Source organism: Strongyloides ratti (genome assembly GCF_001040885.1).
Source record: "Strongyloides ratti genome assembly S_ratti_ED321, chromosome : 1".
Taxonomy (NCBI): Eukaryota; Metazoa; Nematoda; class Chromadorea; order Rhabditida; family Strongyloididae; genus Strongyloides; species Strongyloides ratti.
This window is the reverse complement of record NC_037307.1, coordinates 9,347,969-9,361,099: the sequence shown is the minus strand read 5'-3', so window position 1 is coordinate 9,361,099 and position 13,131 is coordinate 9,347,969. Positions and strand designations below refer to the sequence as shown.

Here is a 13,131-nt window from a genome sequence, read left to right as displayed (position 1 = left end):
ATATAATTGAAAAGTAAGACTACAATTGTATTACATTTCAAGTTTCAATATTTACAAGATCTTTTATAATGTACTTGAAATAAACATACAAAGGTTAGATAGAAAAGTTGTTGTACAAATTTCTGCATTACAAAATAAAAATAATTGATGGGAGAATAAAAAAAAAAAGTGAAAAGCAATTTAATAATGAAAAATTTTTGATTGAAAAATATTTAAAATATGTTAAATGAAACATAAAACAATAAAGAAAATATATTATATATCAAGTTTAAAATATATCAATGGCAATTTTTGATAAACTTTTCATTATTGCAATAATATATATTGTGATTAATATTTATGCAAAAAGTATTTTAAACTATTTAGTATCAAATTTAACTAATAAAATAATATAATCAGTAAAAAAGATATCTTTTCCTACGATTGATATATATATATATATATATATATATATATATATATAATACTAGCTTTTATTTTTTGCTAGTTTTTTGATTCTTAACAAATGTTAGGAAAACATAATTGATATTATATGATAAAATAAATTAGAATAAAAATATTTATTATTATATTTCGTAGATATCATCTAATGTATATATTTTAATAAGTCATAAAAGATAATTTTTAAAGAATAAGATTTATAAATAAAATATAAATTATATATATTTGTAGTTGAAACAAAAATAAAAGATAGCAAAATACAATGTCTTCCTCAAAGGGGTAAATAAAAATTTGTTTTTGAAGGACATACACATTAAAAAGAGCTGAATTGTTAAAATGATTTCAATGTTGTGTACCGCCTTTAAGGTATTTTATGACAATAATAAATAAATTTTTAAAAACTTTTTCTGGGTTCTTTTTTATTAAAATAAGGTAAAGAAGCGTAAAATAATAGGATAGATAAAAGAAGAAGGTTGAATATTATAAATAAAATAGAAAAATAATAACCTTTATCAAAAACAAATGTTATAAAATTTTTTTTTTTTTTTTTGTAACTTTAATCACAAACATTTATGGTTATAGAGAGGAAAGAAGGTTATATCACTTTAAATTGGTAAACAATAGGGGTTACTAAAAAAAAAAAAAAACGAGAGATAATAAGATACAGAAGAGGTATTGACAAAAATAATATGTTCTCATAATAACTAACGATAAATATTGGTATCATATACTACAAAAAAAAAATAATAAAAAAACAAAAAGATAAAAATATAAATGTTTAAACAAAATTTTGTTATTTAATATTACTACATACCTAATAAAAATGAAAAATAAAAATTAGCCTATCAAAAATATTATTTTATAAATAAATTATGTTATTTTTATTAGAATTTTTAACATTTATAATTGGAATTTTAATTATATACTTCATCATAATAAAAAAAAATAAATTTTTATATTCAAGGTCTTTTTAACAGGATAGTGATTAAGAATTAAGAGAGAAGTAATTAAAATTGACAAAAATTAATTTACTCATCCTTCACTTTTACCATATTTTTATCATATTTCTTGATGAATTATTTGATATGTTAAAATATATTATATGTTATATATATATATGAATATGAATATGAATATAAATATAAATTAAAATATTGTTGATATGTAATAAATTTGAAAGAAACAATTAGAAATTTTATAAATGTGTTCAAATGGAGTGAGTGGTGTAAGTTGAGGTATGTTTATTAATTGTTTATAAGTAGGTATTTAAAAGGAATTTGAGATTGTTTAAAGAACTTTTAAATGGTGAGGTACACGAAAGTAGTAATAACTAATAATTATTGTCCTCCTTTTCTTAAATATTTATAAAGATAAATATATAACATATATGTAATTTTAAGCAAATGATGTCTTTTTAACAATAATTCATGATAAAATTCATATATGTATAAATTGTATATATAACAATAGAAGAACAACTTTTTAACATAAGTTAATAGTATACAAATAATTGACGTGAAAATAGACAAAAATATTTTTGATAATAAATTTTTGACTGCGCAACTTTGTATAATATGTTAAAGAAAGTAGAAGGCACATATGGTTTATTTGTATTTTAATATAAAAGATACAACTTTTTAACAGTCATGAAAATATAAAATAAGTCAAAATTTTAAAGAAAGAAAATTTTATTTTATTGATGAAATGAATATTATTATACTAGAACTTTTTTTTTTTCTTTTATAAAAACAAATAACAAAAATATCTATCATAAAAATATATATTAAAAAAAAAAAAGTTAGAAAAATTAATTTTTAACGATTTATAAAATATATATATTTATATGGAAGATAATAGTAAATTATTACCAAAATGGTCACTTTAAAAACAAATAAATTATACATACATCATGTATAAAACTTTAATATTTTTATACTTCCTTAAGCTAATAGCATATATCCCAGACATAGTAATATAAAGATAAAATTGTATTTTTAAAAAGGAGAGAGAATATAAATATATATATATATGAAATGAAAATATATATAAATACATATATGAAGTTACAAGAGATGTTAGATTTTTTGTTGAAGTGAGTATCTGATAATGAATGTTGTTGTTGGATGTGTATACATAATATACTATATGAGTACTCCTTTATTTTTATAAAAATTTGATAAAATTTAAATATCAATTTGAAGATTAGTTAATTAGTCAATCAATCAATGAGTTATAAATGTACATATATATATTTTGGCATAATGTTATAGAGAACAACACTATATTATATTAAGGCACATTTTCTTTAAACTAAACTTTTTAAGTAAAAATATATTTAAAATGAGAATAAAATAATATATAAAAAGCATATATTATAATAATAGATAAATACATTTCTAATTATATAACAAAAATTCTAACTTAAAAAAAAATTTTTTTTTTTCGTTAATATAGTAAAAATTTTTAAAATGAAATTTATTTTCTCACAGTAATTATTTTTTTTTTAATATAATCCATTTAATACCTAATTGGTTAAATTTAAAAAAATACAGCTTATTTTGATAAAAAAAAATAATATTATAAAATGTACATGAAATGAAAATTTAGTTAAAATATAAAAAGTCATTTTTTATATGTATTAGAGAAAAAAAAATAATAAAAAAAAACATTGTTTATGACAAAAATTATTTTCAAATGATAGTGTTTTTCAACTGTGAGTAACCTATACATAAAGAAACATTTCTGAAAATAAGATTATTGTAAACAGAATGGGTTAATATATTATATAAATTTACAACCACACAATGCGTAAATGTTTTGATTAATATTGAGATAAGCATTAATAAGATAAGAGATTCAATTTTAAAAATTTAAATTGCCAATTAATAAAAATGTATATGTGGTTTAAATCAACAGATGTTGTAGTAACTTCTCTTAGAGCTAAAATTATTATATTAATGCTAACAAATATATTTATAAATATTACAGCATAATTAAACACAACTAAATGGAATATAAATTATATACACATACATTTTGAAATCTTTTTTAATAACAAATTTTTAAATAAAGCTCAGATTTTATGATAAATAGAAAAAAAAAATTATATTATTAAAACATTTATTTGATCAGTTTTATTTGTAATATTTTTTATAAAAGTAATATCTGATATTTAAACAGGAGGAATGTGCATTTATATATATATTAATTTATTGTTTGATCATTTTATTGCAATAGTATAATTACCTTTGTTACATAATTTGTTAAAATAATTTCTTTTTGTTATTATTATCAGTTATATATTAAAATATAAGATAAAATTATGCAGATATACATTTTCTTAAAAATAATTTATTTTTTAAAAAGAAAATTTATTTGTTAATGGACAGGAGAAGAAGAAGAAGAAAAATGTTTATTAGTCAATACAACCTTTATCTCCGTACGAGCTAACGTCATGCTCAAAATATTTAAGATGATCATTAATATCATAGTGTAGGAAGCACCTGTTTGAACAATTATCATCCTCATCTTTAGGTAGACCAAGGCAAATTGTATATTCAGAGGAACCATTCATTGTTATTGGATACCAAACTTCAGTTCCATGATGATATGGTGAATGATTAAATGCAGGAATGCAAGATCTTTTTTTTCCATATTCATAACATCCAGGTATATGTGGTACCTAAAATTTTTTTTTTTTTTTTTGAAAAAAAATAATATATACTTACTAAATCATATCTATGAATAATTCTCCAACTATTGGGAACTAAATTATCATGTTGAAGAGAATAAAAATAATTACCAACACGTGGTTGGCCAAATGTTATTAAAAATGTATCATTTCTTAAGAAATCTTCACCAAAAATTTGTTTATTTTCTTGAATAAACAAAGCAGAGGCAAGTGATGCTATAGCGCCCCCTAAACTATGACCAGTAAACAAAATTTTTTTTCTTGGATATCTTTTTTTAAGATTAACTAAAATTTTACTTGAATTTGTCCAAAAAGTTTTTAATGCTGTATAAAAGTATGCTTCAACAGCTCCACCTGCAGGAAATGATTGTTTAGGTCGTGACATAGTTTCTATCAACTCAACAATTAATTGAAGTTTAGAACGAGTACCTCGTATTGAAAAAATAATATAATCATTGACAATTCCAATGAAACCCCAACATTCATCATGAATATAATCACATTTAGATGCCCAGTGTGATTTTAATTTACCACCAACTTTTCTAAGACATTTTCTAGGATTTTTTGCATATGAAGCTGCTGCCATATCAAGAGCAAAAATTGCTAATGTTTCATTATATTCAATTTTAACAATTTCATTACTCTCAATTTTAAAATTATAGAATAATAAAATTGTAGAGAAAATAGTGAAAAATAAATTAATTAGCATGTAGTTTTATAAAGTATAACAAAATTTTGAAACTGGCATAGTATAGTAATATTTATAAGATAAACAAAATGCTTCATAATAAAAGGCAAGCAGCATATTGGCACAAATATATATATATATATATATATATATATATACACTATACAATCAATAATGTATTAGAGTAAGCATATTTTACAATCCTGATAAGGAAATATTTTCAATGAATGGAAATATTAATTATAAGACGATTGGTGTTACATTGGATAGAAATGGTAAAGTACATATTTCAGAAGATAATGTAAAAAAATTATGTAATGAGGTAAGTTTTTTATTTTATATATAAAAAAGAAAAAAATAAATAAATATTAAAATTTTATAGTTAGAATATTTTGGTAGAAAAATACATTCAAAAACACAAACAATATTAAAAATTTCTCAAGATTTATCTTTAGCTCATTCTAAATTAGAAATAAGTGAAAAAAATTGTCAAAAATTAGAAATTGATATCAGAAAAGAAAATGAATTAATAGAAGGATTAAGAAAGCAATTTGAAAAAGATTACTCAAAAATTCGTGATAAATGTAATCAATTAGTAAAAGAAAAAGAAAATTTTAAAAAAGAAAAAGAATATTTGTTAAAAGAAAATGATCAGTTGAAGGATGAGATTAGAAATTTAAGAAAAGATTGTCTTGGGTATAGGCAGAAGATTGCTAAATTAGAAGTAAAAGAAATTGGTAATGAAGATTATAAAGAAAAATCATTTGAAATTGAAAAATTTAAAAAACAAAGTGAAGAATTAAAAAATGATGTTAGTGTATTGTTAAGTGATAAAGAAGAAATAATTAAAGAAAGAGATTCAATGAAAGAAAAAGTTGAAAGATTATCACAAGAAATTATTTACCTTCTTAACGGAGATCCAAAGGCAATAGATGAAGATATTGATCGTGTACTTGCTGATAACAGAATAATGAAAGCTCAACTTGAAAATATGAAACAAGAAAGAGGAATGGCAAAGGCTACTTTAAAAAAATATAAAAATTTACTAGGAAGAAATTCATATGTAGATGATGGAGAAACTTATGATTGTCAGATGGAAGATTTTTTTCCAAATAGAGATACTAAAATAATTACATTTAAACAAAGTTTGTTTAATAAAATATTAAATTAATAATAATTTTTTTAGTTAAAGAAATTTTAGGTTCATCAGGAGATGGAGTAACAGAAGACGACTACAAAACATTAACTCAATTACTTGTAGATTATTGTAATGATAAAAAATTAGCTTTAACACATCAAAGAAATGCAAATAAAATTTTAGCTAAAAAAGTTTCTGAAATGGAATTAAAAATAAAAAGTTTAGAAAAAAGTAGAGAAAAAATTTGTAAATCTCCAAATAAAGATTTTCTTAATGAATTACTATTGAAAAAATAATTATTTCCTACAAAGGTATTTAAAATAATATTTTAATATTAAAATTTTTTTTTTATTGTATATGAATCGATAAATTTTTATATTAGTAATAAAATACACATACATACTTTTTCTAAGTGTATAAATTGATAAATTATTTCAAAATTTTATCATTTTATATTGTTTATTACTAAAAATGTCATCTACAACACTTTCTATAATTCATGCTAATTTAGCAATTAAATGTTTTAACAAATTAATTGAAAATGAAACATCACAATCTATTATATATTCACCAATAAGTTTAGCAATAGCTTTGTCAATGGCTTATTTGGGAAGTAATGGAAAAACAAAGGAAGAAATTAAAAGCTTTCTTGTTGGTGAAAATAACGATGAAGAGTTACATCAACATTTTAATGAATTTTTAAATGATTTGACTAAAAATGAAGATTCATTGTTACAATCTGTAAATAAGATTTATGTCAAAGAAAATTTTTCATTGTTAGAGTCATTTACAGAGGATATTAAGAAATATTATGAAGGACAATTTGAACAGGTTGATTTTAATTCTCCTAATACTTGTGATATTATAAATAATTTTGTTCAAAAAGCAACAAATGATATAATACAAAATCTTATTAGTCCTAGTGATTTGAATGACTTAACAAGATTAATTTTGATTAATGCTATATATTTTAAAGGAAAATGGTGTTTAAAATTTGATAAAAATTTAACAAAAGAAGATGACTTTTATATTACTCAAAATACAACAAAAAAAGTTGACATGATGTTTAAGAAAGATAAATATAAGTATTATGAAAATGAGGAATATCAACTAATACAATTAGAGTATGAAGGAGACAAACAAAGAATGATAATTTTATTACCAAAAGAAAGAAATACATTGAAAGAAAGATTACAAACATTAGATGGTAATACATTATTTGATTTAATAGATTCAACCGATAAGTTACCAGTACATGTTTATCTTCCAAAATTTAAAGTTGAATCAATGCATCAGTTAAATGAAACATTATCAAATCTTGGTATGAAGTTACCATTTTCTGATTATGCTGATTTTTCATTGATGACAGATGAGGAACCTTTACAAATAAGTAAAATTATTCAAAAGGCTTTTGTTGAGGTTGATGAAGAAGGAACAGAAGCTGCAGCAGCAACTGCAGTAATTATGATGTGTCGAAGTTCACTTCCACACAAACCAACACCTAATTATGTTTTCAGAGCAGATCATCCATTCGCCTATTTTATTATGGATAATCATGAAAATATACTTTTTACAGGAATTTATCAATAAACCATAAAATGATTACTCATTTTTTTTATCTCTTTTTTATGAATATTTTTAAAAGAAGATTACATTTTTCAAAAAAATTCCAAGACATAATTTTTTAATTTTTAAATATATTTTTTAAAATAGTCTTCTGAATTTATATTGTCTTGAAAGTATGTTTTTTTTTCTGAATAAATTTTTAAGCTTTGAAAAGTTATTGAGAGTCTTTTGATTATTGCCATCTTTTAAATTATCGATGTATTTTTTGCTATTTATGCTCTTTGGACTATTGATGCTTTTCTTGACTTGGCTACCCACTGATTTACCGGGCTATTTAATTACAAAAACTTTTTATCAGAGTTATGTTAATGAGTATTAAATTGCTTTTTTAACTTTTATAATTGTATATCCAATTAACAGTATATATATCGATAAAAACTTTATGTGAATAGTTTTTACCAAGACATCTATTTCACATAGCATACATATATTTATGTGTAAAATTATTTATATTAATAGAAGAAGATTATTTATGGTATTTGATTAAAAGGTTTTCATTTTAGAAACCAAAAATTTTAGCTAAAAGTTTAGTGTTTTTGAATAACTATAAAACTTTTAGTGGAAAACAAAGTTTAAAATTTGTAATTTACTAATTAAGATTTATTTATTAGTGTAGGAATTGTAAGATATTTATGTTATATGAAGATTCAACTATGTCAATTATTATTTTTCTACTAAAAGTTATAAATTATAACATTAAAATTGAATGAAAACGTTAAGAATCCGCATGAAAAGGCAATTTTTTAATGCTTCCGGCCTATTTAGTATAGTGGTTAGTACTCCACGTTGTGGCCGTGGCGACGTAGGTTCGATTCCTGCAATAGGCATCTTTTTTTGTACTTATGAATCTGAAGTAGTTTTCTAACAAGATATGAAAATATTTTTTGAAGATATACGTATTTATTTCGTAAATAATAATGTATATTTAACAGGTAGCAAATTTCTAACCATATAAATGTTGCTTCAAATCAATTTCTTTTTTGATAAAATTTAAATTAGTTTTTATGATTCTAAATGTTTCATGAATCCATAAAATAAAAATAAAAAAAGTACTAAAGATTGTATTTTTTACTATTTTATGCCACTTTTTTTAAATTGGTATATTTCTAGTATTGAAACATCCTATTACTAAGTATAATTTTTCATTCAGCATTTAGAAAGAGTAAAAAAGTTTCTAGAAACAAAAGTTGATTCGTTTGGGACGAGATTCGAACTCGCGCGGGCAAAGCCCAACGGCTTAGCAGGCCGGCCCCTTAACCACTCGGGCACCCAAACTGAACCAGGGCCATTTTTATTTATTCCAATATTTAGAATCCTTTTTTAAGTTTGTTTTATTTTTTTTGAAGGATAATCTGTTTATTTTTTTTTTAACATGATTGTAAATTTATAAATAATATATTTTTTTATGAATATATAATCTAAATTTATATAAAAACTTTTGAAATATTGTTATATAAATGTACTAAGAAATATGATTAAATGCTAAACATTCATATAATTTTTTAAACATTTTAGTATAAAAAAATGTTATAATATTTTCTTTTAATTAAGTTTTTTAAAATATATTGATTAATGTGTAGTAAAAATTATTAATATAATATTACAGTTTTTTTTTTCTTTATTTAAATTAAATGTGATTTAAAGTCAAATGTTACTGATAAAATTATTACTATTTATAAAGGTGCTTATTTCTTTTTTATTTCAGAATTACGATCTCTCCAAAAACTTATTTCTTGTGAAAGCACACTATTTATTTTTATATACATATCGTCTTCTAGTTTATCTATAAAATTTTTATAATAGTAACATACCACCTGAAGAGCCATTAAAAATTGTCCAACTGTTGCAACAGCACCATAACGATGTTGGCGTAAAATAAGTAAATCAATTGATGGATCAAAAGGTCTACTATTTTCAATATTATCAATCATATAAGTTATTAATGACATTATTCCAGTTCTTGAAATACCAGCTGTATCATGAATTAATATTGGTCTATCACAACTTGATGATAAAATTGTATAGTATATTGAAAAATATCCTTCTGGTGTTGTAGCAAGACCTTAAAGTTTAATTATTTAAATCATTAAAATTTAAACATTACCATCAGTTGGGCAGCCTTCATAATGAAGAAGTGTAAAATAAACATTTGTTTCTGGGGGATAATTTTTTATTTTTAGAAGATATTTGATAGCATATACTCCATTTGAAATATTTGATTTTTCAGAAACTTTATTAATAACAAAATCTCCTACTACATATTCCATTTGATTTAATGGAAAATAAATTTCCCAACTTCCAGAGTTATACTCTTCAACATTTACCAATGCTACAATAATACTTACTTTTTGTTCATAAATCATTTTATAAAAATTTACAAATGATTCTAAAGATGGAGCCTAAAGAAATAATTTTAAATATGATAATATTATAAACATACTTGAGACATTATTATTTTTCTATATTTGTTGTTTTTTATTGGATAAAAAAAATGATTTACATAAAGATAATTTTGATAAATTTGTTGTAGTGTTACATGATTAGATGAATAATAAAGATAAAATTCATCTAACAATGGAACATTTTCATAACGTATTTTTTTATAACCTTTTAACTGGTTTAATTTTTCTTCCTCTAAAGCATAATAAAATTGAGAGCATATAACTTTAAGAATTTTATCAGGTAAAATATAAGTACGTTGTATTAAATCATCAAAAGCTTTTATTTTTTCCAAATCCAAATTATTAATATAAGCAAGAAAACTACTTTTTTTTTCATCAATAGATAATATTTTGTTTTGTAGTGAACGAATATAATTAGTACAATTTGACATAAATAAAATTGTATTTTCATCTTCTAAAAGGATTCCTTTTAACATAAAATATTCTATTATGCAATACAAAAGAAAAGCACTTTCTATTGATGATAACGATCCACCACTTCTTTGTTCTTTAATTGCTTTAACTATTTTCATTGGATCAACAATTTTTTTATTATTAATAAAACTTTCAACTATAGAAGCAAAATATACAAAAGTAAATGTACGTGATCCAGACATATTTGTTTCATGAATAAGAACTGGAGATTCATCAGTTTCATTACGAATTTCTTCATATAAATCAATTAAATTTGTAGAAGATTCAAGTATTTCATTTATTCCCCAATTATCAACTACAAACACTGTAACAGGATAATCTTGATATTCATCTATACTAACTTTTAATCTTAACACAGTTGTAGTTAAATGTTTTATCACATATTTATCTTGAATAAATATAGTTACTTCATCAGAAAATTGACATTCTACATTCAAGTATTGTTTGATAAATTCACTATCTATTTCAGAAATTTGGGATGAAATAAAAAGTATAGTTGAAACTTTTTCTAAAATTATCATTTTCCAAAATATCGAAATTGTCTCTTTTCTGGGACCCTAAAATTAACAAAAAAAATAAAATAAAAATTAAAAATTTACATCTGATATAATGTATGTTCGATCAGGAGCTATTGAATAAACGTAATGTGCATAAAATTTTTTATCTTCATTTTTTTGTGATGAAACAATTGATTTAATATTATGTTCTCCATCAGAAATTTTAAATGTATCACATCCAGACATGATAACTTTGAAATTAATTTTTGAAACCATTTTTGGTAAACAATTTTTATCTTTTAACTCTTCAATATAATATTCAATATCTACTTCTTTAACAAAATTCCAAAAATCATATATGTTTGGGTAGAGTTTTTTAAGTTTCCTTACATGGAAAAATCTACTAAATTTTTTATTGCTACATAAATAATAAATACCACAGATAATAAATAAAATAGAAAAAATTAATATTACTATAATAATAATAATATTATTTATTGATAATGTTTCGACATCATTTTCATTAAATTTTTTAATATTTTCTCTTTTTTTTAAATTTATTTTATTTCTTTGAAATTGTATTGATTTTTTGTATTTCTTTACAATGTAATAATATCCAGTCGGTGTTTTGTAGGTACAATTTAAAGTTATATCAACATTTTTATCATAAACAATAAAGTTTCCTGTTTTTGTAAAATTTTTAAAGAATGTGTTATTTTTTAATTCATTAACATTGAATGTGCTATTATTAAAAGTAATTAAATTTAAATAACCAAAGGATATTTCATCAATTGAACAGTTAGGTTTTATATTTTTTACCACATTGGGATCATAAAATATTGATAATCTTACAATTGTAGTATTTTCTGATGGACCAAAGAAAAACTTTTGTTCAATGGTACTTTTGTTATTTTCACAATTGGAACATGCTAATATAAAATTAATTATTTGAAAACTATCTATAATAATTTTCTTATCACTATTAATTGTTTTTTGGCGTAGAAAAACAAAATTGTCATTTTCTATAAATTTTTCCTCATTAATGGTTGTATTTGTGTATTTAAAAAAATTTGGATTTGATGTATGATTCTCAAAGATATATTGAAATTGATAACTATCATTTGCAAATAATATTTTAATAAACTTTAACTCTATTTTATTGACTATAATTTTTCTTTCATTTTTATCTTTTATACCTATTTTTGGAAATTTATGAATAACTTTTAAACCTCCACATGGTTGGACAATATCAGTTTTATTTAAAAAGTTTTTTCTACGAAATCCATATATCATATCACCTTTGTATAGTTGATCTTTTTTATAATTAAAATCTTTAATAATCCTATTTTCATTTTTACTAATATATACTAAATCTTCATTACCACAACTTAAAATTATAGGTTTATCTCTAAACTGAGCATTATATGTTTTTTTTTCATTATAAGATGATGGTAATTGATTTAAAGTTAAAGGAAATCCCCAGTCACTATAATTCAATGTTTTGTTATTTTTTTTAATTGGACCACATAAATTTTCTAATGTTAAATCAATGCTATTTAGATAAACAATTATCCATTTACTCTCATTTTTTTTAATTTTTTGATAATTATTGAAAGATTTTATACTTCTTATATTTTTTGAAGTGTATTTTATCAATTGTTTTTGACAATTTGTTAAAATAAGTGGATGATAAATGTTTATCATCACTGGTACATTAAGTAATACTTTTGGTTTATCTATATCTTCCATGTATTGCAATTCTTTTGTATATAATAATAAGACACTATTTATTTGTATAAAAAAAACTAACACCTTAATAACATGATGATAATAAAAAATCATTTTTTAAAAAAATAATCCCTTGATAAATTTTTTTTTTTTATTGTTGTTTTATATTAATATATATTTAAAAAATCATTGAATATTAATATATTAAAATGTAAAATAAAAAAAAATTGTTGTTTTTTATTTTATATATACATTATTAATTATCATAAAATGTTAATTTTTAAAAATATTATATTACTTAACATTTACCTTCTATAAATATATCTAGCAAATAAATTAAAAATTGTAATGTTAAAAAAAATCATATGAAATTTATAAAAAAAAAAAAGTATTATATTTAACACTAGACTCTTTAAATATTTAGATTTAATTTCACTAAAATCAAA

General features: G+C 21.2%; 4 protein-coding genes across 4 annotated transcripts; 2 read left to right on the top strand and 2 right to left on the bottom strand.

Moving 5' to 3' along the window:
- Positions 1-3,856: 3,856 nt before the first annotated feature.
- On the bottom strand, positions 3,857-4,841 carry SRAE_1000290200 (Lipase, class 3 family-containing protein; the record flags this gene model as incomplete). Its single annotated transcript, XM_024650033.1, has 2 exons — positions 3,857-4,123; positions 4,170-4,841. The coding sequence occupies 2 exons, from the start codon at positions 4,839-4,841 to the stop codon at positions 3,857-3,859; spliced, it is 939 nt and encodes a 312-aa protein (XP_024503850.1).
- Positions 4,842-5,043: 202 nt separating this feature from the next.
- SRAE_1000290100 (Coiled-coil domain-containing protein 149-A family-containing protein) lies at positions 5,044-6,254 on the top strand (the record flags this gene model as incomplete). Its single annotated transcript, XM_024650032.1, has 3 exons — positions 5,044-5,142; positions 5,203-5,965; positions 6,007-6,254. The coding sequence occupies 3 exons, from the start codon at positions 5,044-5,046 to the stop codon at positions 6,252-6,254; spliced, it is 1,110 nt and encodes a 369-aa protein (XP_024503849.1).
- Positions 6,255-6,429: 175 nt separating this feature from the next.
- SRAE_1000290000 (Serpin domain-containing protein) lies at positions 6,430-7,548 on the top strand (the record flags this gene model as incomplete). The annotated part of the gene is made up of 1 exon (XM_024650031.1): positions 6,430-7,548. The coding sequence occupies one exon, from the start codon at positions 6,430-6,432 to the stop codon at positions 7,546-7,548; it is 1,119 nt and encodes a 372-aa protein (XP_024503848.1).
- A 1,721-nt stretch (positions 7,549-9,269) lies between these two features.
- SRAE_1000289900 (Protein-tyrosine phosphatase, receptor/non-receptor type domain and Protein-tyrosine/Dual specificity phosphatase domain and Protein-tyrosine phosphatase, catalytic domain-containing protein) lies at positions 9,270-12,706 on the bottom strand (the record flags this gene model as incomplete). The annotated part of the gene is made up of 4 exons (XM_024650028.1): positions 9,270-9,646; positions 9,689-9,983; positions 10,025-11,017; positions 11,060-12,706. 4 exons carry the CDS (start codon positions 12,704-12,706, stop codon positions 9,270-9,272), a joined length of 3,312 nt encoding a protein of 1,103 aa, XP_024503847.1.
- Between the last annotated feature and the right edge of the window lie 425 nt (positions 12,707-13,131).